The sequence below is a fragment of the Chlorocebus sabaeus genome, chromosome 22, assembly GCF_047675955.1.
Source record: "Chlorocebus sabaeus isolate Y175 chromosome 22, mChlSab1.0.hap1, whole genome shotgun sequence".
Lineage (NCBI taxonomy): Eukaryota > Metazoa > Chordata > Mammalia > Primates > Cercopithecidae > Chlorocebus > Chlorocebus sabaeus.
Window position 1 is genome coordinate 90952330 of NC_132925.1, and position 12931 is coordinate 90965260.

A 12931-nucleotide genomic window follows, 5' to 3' on the forward strand; every position below is an offset into this window, starting at 1 on the left:
GGCTGGCCTTGAAACTCTGAGCTCAAGCGATCTGCCTCCCTTGGCCTCCCAATGTGCTGGGATTATAGGCATGAGCGACCATGCCCAGCCCTCAGCATAATTTTCTAGAGATTCATTTGGATTATCACATATATGAATACTGCATTCATTTTTACTGCTGAATAGTAGTCGTAGTATGGATTATCATAATTTAACTATTCTTCCACCTAACATCATCTGTGTTGTTTCTAGTTTGAGGTTTTTAGGAATAAAGATGCTATAAACATTTGTATACAGAGGCTTTTGTCAGAGAGTAAGTCTTCATTTCTCCATTTCTCTGGGATAAATGCCTAGGAATGCAATTGTTGAGTTTTCTTGTAGTTGTATCTCTAGTTTGGTTTTTTTTTTTTTTTTCTTTTTTTGGACAAGGTCTCACTCTGTTGCCTAGACTGGAGTGCAGTGGTGTGATCATAGCACAATATAACCTTGATCTCCTGGGCCTAAGTGATCCTCCCGCCTCAACCTCCCAAGTAGCTGGGACTACAGGTGTGTTCCTCCATGCCGAGTTAATTTTTTATTTTTATTTATTTATTTAGAGATGGGGTCTTGCTCTGTTGCCCAGGCTAGAGTGCAATGGCACGATCTCAGCTCACCACGACCTCCTCCTCCCGGGTTCAAGCGATTCTTTTGCCTCAGCCTCGAAGGTAGCTGGGATTACAGGCATGCGCCATCATGCCTGGTTAATTTTTGTATTTTTAGTAGAGACAAGGTTTCGCCATGTTGGCCAGGCTGGTCCTGAACGCCTGACCTCACGTGATTGACCTGCCTCGGCGTCCTGAAGTGCTAGGATTATAGGAATGAGCCACTACGCTCACCCTAAGTCTAAGAATTCTTTACTTAAACCTAGATCCTGAAGATTTTCTTGTATATTTTTTCTACAAGTTTTATTTTATTTTATTTTATTTTCGAGATATTATCTCACTCCATCACCCAGGGTGGAGTGCAGTGGTGTGAACTCTCCTCACTGCAGCCTCTGCCTCTTGGGTTCATGTCATTCTCCTGCATCAGCCACCCAAGTAGCTGGGATTACAGGCACACACCACCATGCCCAGCTCATTTTTGTATTTTCAGTAGAGATGGGGTTTTTCCATATTGGCCAGGCAGGTCTTTTTTTTTTTTTTGAGATGGCATCTTGCTCTGTTGCCAGGCTGGAGTGCAGTGGTGTGATCTCAGCTCACTGCAACCTCCAACTCCCAGGTTCAAGTGATTCTCCTGCCTCAGCCTCCTGAGTAGCTGGGATTACAGACATGCACAACCACACCCAGCTAATTTTTGTATATTTAGTAGAGATGGGGTTTCACCATGTTGGCCAGGATAGTCTCGATCTCCTGACCTTGTGATCCACCCTCCTTGGCCTCCCAAAGTGCTGGGATTACAGGCATAAGCCACTGTGCCCAGCCGCCAGGCCAGTCTTGAACTCCTGGCCTCAAGCGATCCACCTACCTTGGCCTCCCAAAGTGCTAGGACTACAGGCATGAGCCACCACGCCTGGCATATTTTATTTTTTTCAGATGGAGTCTTGCTCTGTTGCCCAGGCTGGCAGGCAGTGGCGTGATCTTGGCCTATTGCAACCCCTGCCTCCCAGATTCAAGTGATTCTCCTGCCTCAACCTCCCCAGTAGCTGGGATTACAGGCACACACCACCACACCCAGCTAGCTTTTGTATTTTTAGTAGAGACGGAGTTTCACCATGTTGGCCAGGCTGATCTCCAACTCCTGATGTCAGGTGATCTGCCCATCTTGGACTCCCAAAGTGCTGGGATTACAGACATGACCCACTACATCCGGGCCTTCTACAGGTTTTATTTATCATTTTATGTTTTACATTCAAGCCTGTGACCTCATTTGAGTCAATTTGTTTTTGTTTTTGAGACAAGGTGTTACTCTATTGCCCAGGTTGAAGTGCGGTGGTAAAATCATGGCTCTCTGCAGCCTCAGCATCCTGCACTCAAACAGTCCTTCTGCCTCATCCTCCTGAGTAGCTGGGATTACAGGCATGTGCCACCAAAAACAGCTAATTAAACACCTTTTCTTTTTTTTTTTTGTAAGGATGGGGTCTTGCCATGTTGTTCAGGCTAATCTCAAACTCCTGGGCTCAAGCATTCCTCCTGCCTTGGCCTCCCAAAGTGCTGGGATTACAGGTGTGAGCAACCATGCCTGGCCAATTTTTGTATAATATATGAGTAGTAGGACAGAGTTCTTTTTTTTTTTCCTTTTACCTTTGACGTCCGCTTATATCATTTATTGAAAAGACTGTCTTCATTCCACTGAATTGTGTTTACGTCTTTTAAAAAATCAACTGGGGGCCAGGCACGGTGGCTCACACCTGTAATCCTAGCGCTTTGGGAGGCCAAAATGGGTGGATCACTTGAGGTCAGGAATTTGAGATTAGCCTGGCCAACATGATAAAACCCTGGCTCTACTAAAAATACAAAATTAGCCAGGCATGGTGGCATGCACCTGTAATCCCAGTTACTTGGGAGGCTGAGGCAGGAGAATTGCTTGAACCTGAGAGGTGGAAGTTGCAGTCAGCCAAGATTGTGCCACTGCACTCCAGCCTAGCCTGGGCGACAGAGCAATACTGTCTCAAAAAAAAAAAAAAAAAAAAAAAAAAAAATCACTGGGCAGGCCAGGCACAGTGGTTCACACCTATAATCCCAGCACTTTGAGAGGCCAAGGTGGTGGATTGCTTGAGCCCATGAGGCTGAGACCAGCTTGTGCGGCACAGCAAAACCCCATCTCTTAAAAAAAAAAAATTAGCTGGGCATGGTGGTATGCACCTGTAGTCCCAGCTACTTGGGGGTGGTGAGGTATGAAGATCAACCCGGGAAGTTAAGGCTGCAATGAGCCAGGATTGCGCCACTTCACTAAACCCTAGGTGAAGGAGTGAGACCCCATCTCAAGAAAAAACAATCAATTGGGCATATTTGTATGATCTGTTTCTCTCTCTCTCTCTGTTTTTTTTTTTTTTTTTCCTGAGATGGAGTTTCACTCTTTATTGCCCAGGCTGGAGTGCGATGGTGTGATCTCAGCGCACCTCAACCTCTGCCTCCTGGGTTCAAGCTATTCTGCCTCACTCTCCTGAGCAGCTGGGATTACAGGCACGCACCACCATGCCAGGCTAATTTTGTATTCTTAGTAGAAATGGGGTTTCTCCACATTGGTCAGCCTGGTCGTGAACTCCCGACCTCAGGTGATCCACCCACCTCAGCCTCCTAGAGTGCTGGGATTACAGGCATGAGTCACTGTGCCCGGCCTTGTTTCTCTATTCTACTCCATTTATCTATATGTCTATCTCTTCACCAACACCACAGTCTTGATAACTGTAGCCATGTATAATAAACTTTGAAATTCAACAGACTTATTCCTCTCACTTGATTCTCTCTCTTTTTTTAAATTGTTCTAGCCTCCTAGAACAATTTTCTATTCCCTTGCCTTTCCACATAAATTGTAAGATAATTTAGAAAATTTAGAAAATCTTCCTGATATTTTGATAGGATTTATGTTAAATGTATAGATCAATTCGGGCAGAATTGACACCTTTATTATTTTGAATCCTCCAATCCAGGAAGAATGGTATATCTTTCCATTTATTTAAAAATCTGATTTCTGGCCAGGCATAGTGGCTCACACCTATAATCCCAGCATTTTGAGAAGCTGAGGCAGGTGGATCACATGAGGCCAGCAGTTTGAGACCAGCCTGGCCAATATGGCAAAATCCTGTGTCTAATAAAAATACAAAAATTAGCCATGCATGGTGGTGCAGGTCTGTAATCCAAGCTACTGTGGTGGCTGAGGCACGAGAATCACTTGAACCCGGGAGGTGGAGGTTGCAGTGAGCCGAGATCATGCCGCTGCACTCCAGCCTGGGTGACAGAGTGAGACCCTATATGGAAAAAAAAAAAAAAAAAAGAAATCTGATTTCTGGCCACACTTGGTGGCTTGTCATCCTAGCACTTTGGGAGGCCAAGGCAGGTGGATCGCTTGAGCTCAGGTGTTTGAGATCAGCCTGGCCAATATAGTGAAACCCCATCTCTTAAAAAAAAAAAAAATTAGCTGGGCGTGGTATTGCGTTCCTGTAGTCCCAGCTACGTGGTGAGCTGGGGCAGGAAGATAGCTTGAACCCAGGAGATGACAAAGTTGAGATACTGTCTCAAAAGAAAAAAAAAAAAAAAAAAGGAAAAGAAAAAGACATCTGATTTCTTTCATCAGCATTGTGTAGTTAGTTTTCAGCACATAAACCTTGTACAGGTTTTCTTACATTTACACCTAAGTGTTTCTTTTTCTGTTTACCTTGTAAAATGGTGTTGTAAATGATACTATAATTTTATTTAGTTGTCCACATGTTCATTGCTTGTTTGGGAAACACGATTGATTTTTGTATAATCTTGTATCCTACAACTTTCTGAACTTCCTTATTAGTTCTGTGATTTTTTTTTTTAAGATTCCTTGGGATTTCCTACATAGACAACCATGTCATTTGGAAATAGGGACAGTTTTATTTAAGAAATTTTTTTTTGTTTTTTGAGACAGGGTGTCACTCTCTTGCCTAGGTGTGTGATCTTGGGTCACTCACTGCAACCTCCACCTCCTGGGTTCAAGCGATTTTCCTACCTCATCCTTCCGAATAGCTGGGACTATAGGTTCATGCCATCACCACTGGCTAATTTTTGTATTTTTTGGTAGAGATTGGGCTTTGCCATGTTGGCCAGGCTGGTCTCAAATTCCTGACCTCAAGTGATCCATCTGCGTTGGCCTCCCAAAGTGCTGGGGTTATAGGCGAGAGTCACCATGCCGAGCCTGTTTCTTCTTTTTTGAGGCAATACCTAGGCTGAAGTGCAGAGGCATGATCACAGCTAACTGTAGCTTGATCTCCCAGGCTCAGGCGATCCTCTCACCTAGCCCCTGGGTAGCTGGGACTATAGACATGTATCACCACGCCTGGCTAATTTTTTAGTTTTTTTGTAGAGATAGGCTCTTCCTTTGTTACCCAGGCTGGTCTCAAACTCCTGGGATCAAGCAATCTGCCCACCTTGACCTCCTCAAGTGCTGGAATTACAGATATGAGCCACCATGCCTGGCTTCTTTTCTTCTTTCTCTTTTTTTTTTCTTGAGACGGTGTCTCGCTCTGTCGCCCAGGCTGGAGTGTAGTGGCCGGATCTCAGCTCACGGCAAGCTCTGCCTCCCGGGTTTACACCATTCTCCTGCCTCAGCTTCCAGAGTAGCTGGGACTACAGGCGCCCGCCACCTTGCCCAGCTAGTTTTTTTGTATTTTTTAGTAGAGACGGGGTTTCACCGTGTTAGCCAGGATGGTCTCGATCTTCTGACCTCGTGATCCGCCCATCTCGGCCTCCCAAAGTGCTGGGATTACAGGCTTGAGCCACCGCGCCTGGCCTCTTTCTCTTTTTTCTGGAGACAGAGTCTCACCCTGCTTGTTTGCTGCTCTGCTGCATGGCTGGAGTATAGTGGTCTGATAATGGCTCACTGCATCCTCAAACTCTTGGGTTCAAGTGATCTTCCTGCCTCACCCTCCTATTAGCTGGGACTACAGGTGTCACCCGGCCTGGCTAACAAAAAGAGCGATCCTGCCCGGCCGCCCTGCTTGTTTCTATCAAGGATGACCTGTGCTTCTGCTTGATCCCAGGCCTCTTTGTGCACTGGATCCCATCCCCTCTTGCCTAGACACAGACATTGTTTTTTTTTTTTTTCCCCTCAGCCACTGACATCAGTTTCTGCGCTCCACTCGATCATTCTCGTCAGGAATAAAGGCATAAACATGCTTGCATTTTTCATCTTAAAAATACAAACTTTGGGCCGGGTGCGGTGGCTCACTCCTGTAATCCCAGCACTTTGGGAGGCCGAAGCTGGCGGATCATGAGGTCAGGAGATCGAGACCATCCTGGCTAACATGGTGAAACCCCATTTCTACTAAAAATACAAAAACAAAATTAGCTGGGCGTGGTGGCGGGTGCCTTTAGTCCCAGCTACTTGGGAGGCTGAGGCGGGAGAATGGCGTGAACCTAGGAGGCGGAGCTTGCAGCGAGCTGAGATCGTGCCACTGCACTCCAGCCTGAGCAACAGAGCAAGACTCTATCTCAAAAAAAAAAAAAAAGAAAAAACCAAACTTCAGGTGCGGTGGCTCATGCCTATAATTCCAGCACTTTGGGAGGCCAAGGTGGGTGGATCACCTGAGATTGGGAGTTCAAGACCAGCCTGACCAACATGGAGAAACCCCATCTCTACTAAAAATACAAAAAAAAAGTTAGCCAGGCATGGTGGCGCATACCTGTAACCGCAGTGACTTGGGAGGCTGAGGCAGGAGAATCGCTTGAATCCAGGAGGCAGAGGTTGTGGTGAGCCGAGATCTCACCACTGCACTCCAGCCTGGGCAACGGGCGAAACTCCATCTCAAAAAAAAAAAAAACAAACACAACTTTGGCATGGTGTCTCACGCCTATAATTTCAGCACTTTTGGAAGCTGAGGTGTATGGATCACCTGAGCCCAGGAGTTTGAGACCAGCGTGGGCAACATGGCAAAACCCCATCTCTATAAAAAAATAGAAAAATTAGCCAGATGTGGGCCAGGCACGGTGGCTCACAACTGTAATCCCAGCACTTTGGATGGCCGAGGCGGGTGAATCATCTGAGGTCAGGAGTTCAAGACCAGCCTGGCCAAAATGATGATACCCCCATCTCTACTAAAAATATAAGAAATTAGCCAGGCGTGGTGGCAGGCGCCTATAATCCCAGCTACTCAGGAGTCTGAGACAGGAGAATTGCTTGAACCTGGGAGGCAGAGGTTGCAGTGAGTCGAGATCATGCCATTGCATTTCAATCTGGGCAACAAGAGTGAAACTCTGTCTCAAAAAAAGAAAAAAAAAAAATAGGTGTGGTGGCATGCATCTGTAGTCTTAGCTACTTAGGAGTCTGAGGTGGGAGGATCCTTTGAGCACAGGCAGTTGAGGCTACAGTGAGCAGAAATCATGCCACTGTACTCTAGCCTGAGCAGCAGAGTAGGACCTTGTCTCAAAAAAACAAACTTCTCTCTAGTCTTTTCCATACCAATTTCTTTGCTTCATGACTTTGCTCCCTCTTACACGAAAACTCTTTGAAAAAGTTGTTTCTGATTTTTTTTTTTTTTTTTTTTTTTTTTGAGATGGAGTCTTGCTCTCTCACCCAGGCTGGAATGTAGTGGCATGATCTCAGCTCACTGCAACCTCTGCTTCCCAGGTTCCAGCGATTCTCCTGCCTCAGCCTCCCGAGTAGCTGGGAATACAGGTGCGCGCCACCACGCCCTGCTAATTTTTGTACTTTTAGTAGGGATGGGGTTTCGCCTTGTTGGTCAGGCTGGTCTTGAACTCTTGACCTCAGGTGATCCACCCACCTTGGCCTTCCAAAGTGCTGGGATTACAAGTGTGAGCTGCCATACCGGCCTGTTTCTTGTTTTTTTTCTACCTGCCATTTCCAGTTCTTCTTCTCTAATTGTTAAACCTGCTCCAATCTGGCTTTTGCCTCACAACTGCAAATAAATGGTTTTATCAAGGTCACTAGTGACTTTTTTTTTTTTTCCTTTTTTTGAAACAGATTCTCGCTCTGTTACCAGGCTGGAGTGCAGTGGCGTGATCTCAGCTAACTACAACCTCCGACTCCCTGGTTCAAGCAATTTTCCTGCCTCAGCCTCCTGAGTAGCTGGTATTATAGGCATGCGCCACCATGCTTGGTTAATTTTTTTTTTTAATTTTTAGTAGAGACGGGGTTTCACCGTGTTGGCCAGGATGGTCTCCATCTCCTGACCTTGTGATCCACCCGCCTCGGCCTCCCAAAGTGTTCTGGAATTACAGGCGTGAGCCACTGTGCCCAGCCGGTCACTGGTGACTTTTACACTGCAGTGGTTAGTTCTCTCTTTTCTTTTCTTTTTTTTTTTTTTTTTGAGACAGAGTCTCGCTTTGTCTCCCTGGCTGGAGTGCAGTGGCGCGGTATCAGCTCACTGCAACCCAGGCCTCCGGGGTTTCAGTGATTCTTGTACCTCAGCCTCCCAAGTAGCTGGGACTACAGGCACACACCACCACACCCAGCTAATTTTGGGTGACTTTTTTTTGTTTTTTTGTTTTTTTTTTAGAAACAGGGTTTTACCATGTTGACCAGCCTGGTCTGGAACTCTGGCCTCAAGTGATCTGCCCACCTCAACCTCCTAGAGTGCTGAGATTACAGGAGTAAGTCACTGCACCCAGCCTTGTCTCATGACTTTTAGACACCATTTTTATGCTGATGACTCAAATTTATATCTCTGGCTGGACGCCGTGTCTCATGCCTGTAATCCCATCACTCAGGGGGCTGAGGGAGATGGATCACGAGGTCAAGAGATCGAGACCATCCTGGCCATCTCTACTAAAAATACAAAAATTAGCTAAGTGTGGTGGTGCGTGCCTGTAGTCCCAGCTACTTGGGAGGCTGAGGCAGGAGAATCACTTGAACCCAGGAGGCGGAGGTTGCAGTGAGCCGAGATCGTGCCACTGCACCCCAGCCTGGTGACAGAGCAAGATTCCGTCTCAAGAAAAAAAAAAATTATGTCTCCAATTCAGACTTTTCCTGAACTCCAGACTAGTTTATCCAACATTTCTATGTGGATGCTAATAGGTGCCTCAAAGTCATCATGTACAAAACCGAACTCCTGGTCTTCCCCGTACCTCTTCTACTCTCAGCATTTTTCAGTTCAGTTGATGACAATAGTATCCTTGTAATTATTCAGACTTATAGCCCAGGAGTCCTCCTAAATTCCTCTTTTTCTCCCACAGTTTAGATTCCATCTGTTGAGCAATTACGCTGGTTTTCAATATTATACCAAATCCATCCCTTCACACCATCTCCATTGCGGCCATACTGCTTCAGGCCACTTTCATCACTGTCCTGGATGACAGTGAGGGCCTCTTTACTTGTTTCCCTTCTTATAGTCTATACATACATAACAATGATAGGATTCTGTAAATATGTTATTCCCATGCCCAATCCTCCATGGCCCCCAAGGTCATTGTGAATTGGCTCCAGCATTCTCAGATCACATGACCTTCCTTCTGTTCCTCAGACATACCAGGTACATATGTCCAGATCCTTTGCAGAAGTTATACACCCATTGATACTCAATTGACATTATCTTAAATTTATTATTTTTAGAAAAATAGAAATCTTTCTGATTGAAAACTTTTCCCAACTAGAATTGGGACTCTTTATTGACCTCTTATTTTGTAATCCTCAGATATGTTAGAGTTTTATTTATACAAAGCCTATTGCTTAATTCACATATATTTTATTGCCTTTTTTTTTTTTTTTTTTTTTGAGATAGAGTCTTACTCTGTCACCCAGACTGGAGTGCAACGGTGCAATCTCGGCTCACTACAACCTCCGCCTCCCAGGTTCAAGTGATTCTCCTGCCTCAGCCTCCTGAGTAGCTGGGATTATAGGCGCTTGTCACTATGCCCAGCTAACTTTTGTATTTTTGGTAGAGATGGGGATCTCACCATGTTGGCCAGGCTGGTCTCGGAACTCCTGGCCTCAGGTGATCCGCCTGCCTCGGCCTCCCAAACTTCTGGGATTACAGGCGTGAGCCACTGTGCCCGGCCTTTATTGCTATTTTGAATGGGATCCCTTTCCTTGATTGATTGACTGATTGATTGAGACAGAGTCTTGCTCTGTCTCCTAGGCTGGGGTGCAGTGGCACGATCTCAGCTCACTGCAACCTCCGCCTCCTGGGTTCAAGTGATTCTCCTGCCTCAGCCTCCTGAGTAGCTGAGATTACAGGCGTGTGCCACCACGCTTGGCTAATTTTTGTATTTTTAGTGGAGACAGGGTTTCACCATGTTGGTCAGGCTAGTCTCAAACTCCTGACCTCGTGATCTGCCCGCCTCAGCCTCCTAAAGTGCTGGGATTACAGGTGTGAGCCACCGTGCCCAGCGTTTTCTATTATTATTATTATTATTACTATATTTTTTTTTTTTTTGAGACGGAGTCTTGCTCTGTAGCCCGGGCTGGACTGCAGTGGCCAGATCTCAGCTCACTGCAAAGCTCCGCCTCCCGGGTTCACGCCATTCTCCTGCCTCAGCCTCCAGAGTAGCTGGGACTACAGGCGCCCGCCACCTCGCCCGGCTAGTTTTTTTTTTTTTTTTGTATTTTTAGTAGAGACGGGGTTTCACCGTGTTAGCCAGGATGGTCTCGATCTCCTGACCTCGTGATCCGCCCGTCTCGGCCTCCCAAAGTGCTGGGATTACAGGCTTGAGCCACCGCGCCCGGCCTTCTATTATTTTTTAACTGGTTAATCCTGGTATGTAAAAAAACTATTTGGTTTATATATTTGTAAGTGTTTCTCCTTGGAACTGTTAAAGTTGAACTCCCTTTCCAGCTTTAATTATTGTTTGGTTGATGCTCTTGTGTGTTCTGACTCCTCTTGGCCCTGAACAAGCGGGATCCCCGTGTGGATCCTGCATGGAGCTGTCTTTCAGATTTTTCCTGGGATTACCCCTGCCTACCCCAGGTTCTTGGCTCTGAGGGACAGGGTAGGAGCCTCTCTCTGGCCCTCCTCTGGCTCTGCATAGGAGCCCTCTCTGTACAGGACCCCTGTCTGGGCACTTAGAGCTCTGAGTGAAATTTTCTGTTCACCTTTTCTTAACCAAGCCTCATGACCAGGTAGGCTTGGAATGCAGTTGGTCTTCAGGGGCTATTTATTGAAGGAATAAATGAATGACTAAAGTATTTGTTGCTTCCTTTTTAGACCTTCCAAATAGCTTTATTGTGTTTGACAGATTTCCTCAACTTATTTTTTATTTATTTATTTATTTTTAAATTTTGAGACAGAGTCTCACTCTGTTACCCAGGCTGGGGTGCAGTGGTACAATATGTTTTCCAACTGCAACCTCTGCCTCCCAAGTTCAGGCAATTCTCCTGCCTCAGCCTCCTGAGCAGCTGGGACTACAGGCACCCACCACCATGCCCAGCTAATTTTTATATTTTTCGTAGAGACAGGGTTTCACCATGTTGGCCAGGCTGGTTTCAAACTCCTGAACTCAGGTGACCTGCCTGCCTCGGCCTCCCAGAGTGCTGGAATTATAGGCATGAGCCAGCACGCTCGGCCTCCTCAACTTGTTTTTCAGATTTTATGTTGGTTTTATTTCTAGTCAATGTGAATATTTTCTGATCTTTTCACCTAGCCTTATTTCATAGTACCTGCCCCAAGATCACACATTCCAGATACTTCTCAATTTGACAGTGAAGTCTTTCATTGCTCTAACATAATGGCCATGCTTACTATGTAGTCTCCTGTAACCTGCTGGGCCTGTGACTCTAATGTTGTTTCTGACTTAATGATCCTCTCCTCCCTCCCAGATTCAGGCTTCTTCAGGAAAAACCAAGTACACTGGTACCTTGGACTGTGCAAAGAAGCTGTACCAGGAGTTTGGGATCCGAGGCATCTACAAAGGGACTGTGCTTACCCTTATGCGAGGTAACCTTTGAGGCCTCCACTTGAGGTCAGCTGGAGAGGTCACCTGAGGTGGGTCTGCTGCAGAGGGTCTTGCCTGAATTGCCAGATTAACCTCGGCACCATGCATGTCACATCTCTGAGAATACTGGCAGTAAGTGTCTCATCCTGGCCAGCATGGACATAGATTAGGATGAGGGGACCTTCCATCTTTCCCAAGCGTTTGCAGGGGTAGAAGTCATGGCATCACAGTTAGAAGGGAGTGGCAAGTAGATAGAAATCATTGCTGTGGGGAGGAGTGGGAAGAAAGAGTGACTTGGGGACAGTGGTCATCTCCCTGATTTTGAGAAGTATGTCCTGTTTTAGTGGCAGTAGGAAAGGCAGAGACAGTCTCACTCTTGTCCTGAGCTGGCAACTTAGAGGAAGGCCAGATACACCAACTGTGCTTATAACTGTGGGCATGTCAGTTGCCCACATGGACCGTCACCACTCAGAGAGAACCTTATTTATTTTTTAACTTATTTTTATTTTATTTTTTGACATGGAGTTTCACTCTTGTTGCCCAAGCTGGAGTGCAGTGGCACAATCTTGGCTTACTGCAACCTCTACCTCCCAGATTCAAGCAGTTCTCCTCCCTCAGCCTCCCAAGTAGCTGGGATTACAAGCACATGCCACTATGCCTGGCTGATTTTTTGTATTTTTAGTAGAGATAGGGTTTCACCATGTTGGCCAGGTTGGTCTCAAACTCCTGGACTCAGGTGATCTACCCGCCTCGGCCTCCCAAGGTGCTGGGATTACTGGTGTGAGCCACTGGACCTGGCCTTATTATTATTTTTTGAGACAGAGTCTTGCTCTGTCAACCAGGCTGGAGTGCAGTGGCACAATCTCAGCTCACTGCAGCCTCCACCTCCCGGGTTCAAGCGACTCTCCTGCCTCAGCCTCCTGAGTAGCTGGGGTTACAGGTGCGTGCCACCATGCCTGGCTAATGTTTGTACTTTTAGTAGGGATAGGGTTTCACTACATCGGCCAGGCTGGTCTCAAACTCCGGACCTCAGATGATCCACCTGCCTTGGCCTCCCAAAGTGCTAGGATTATAAGCGTGAGCCACCAAGCCCAGCTGAGGGAACTTTAATGAAATTATATCATGTGTGTTTGTACTCACTTACACCAGTGCTTGGCCCAGAGCAGCATCTCATAGCTGCAAAGTGATTATTGCAAATAGGATGTGGCTGCTGAGGACCCTCTCAGGAATCCCTGAAGGGTCTAGTGCCAAGCTTGGCATTTCTGCATTCAAGAAATCTGTGGGGGCCAGGTGTGGTGGCTCATACTTGTAATCTCAGCACTTTGGGAGGCTGAGATGAGAGGATCACTAGAGCCCAGGAGTTTGAGACCAGTCTGGGTGAAATGGTGATACCTTGTCTCTAT

General features: G+C 46.4%; 1 protein-coding gene across 1 annotated transcript in view; it reads left to right on the top strand.

Annotated features, from left to right (window-relative positions):
- SLC25A20 (solute carrier family 25 member 20) overlaps positions 1–12931 on the top strand; it is a 39290-nt gene that overhangs the window by 22125 nt on the left and 4234 nt on the right. The window contains exon 5 of the mRNA XM_007984157.3: positions 11413–11530. Within this exon, the coding sequence (XP_007982348.3) occupies positions 11413–11530 (118 nt within the window). The remainder of the gene's footprint in view (positions 1–11412; positions 11531–12931) is intronic.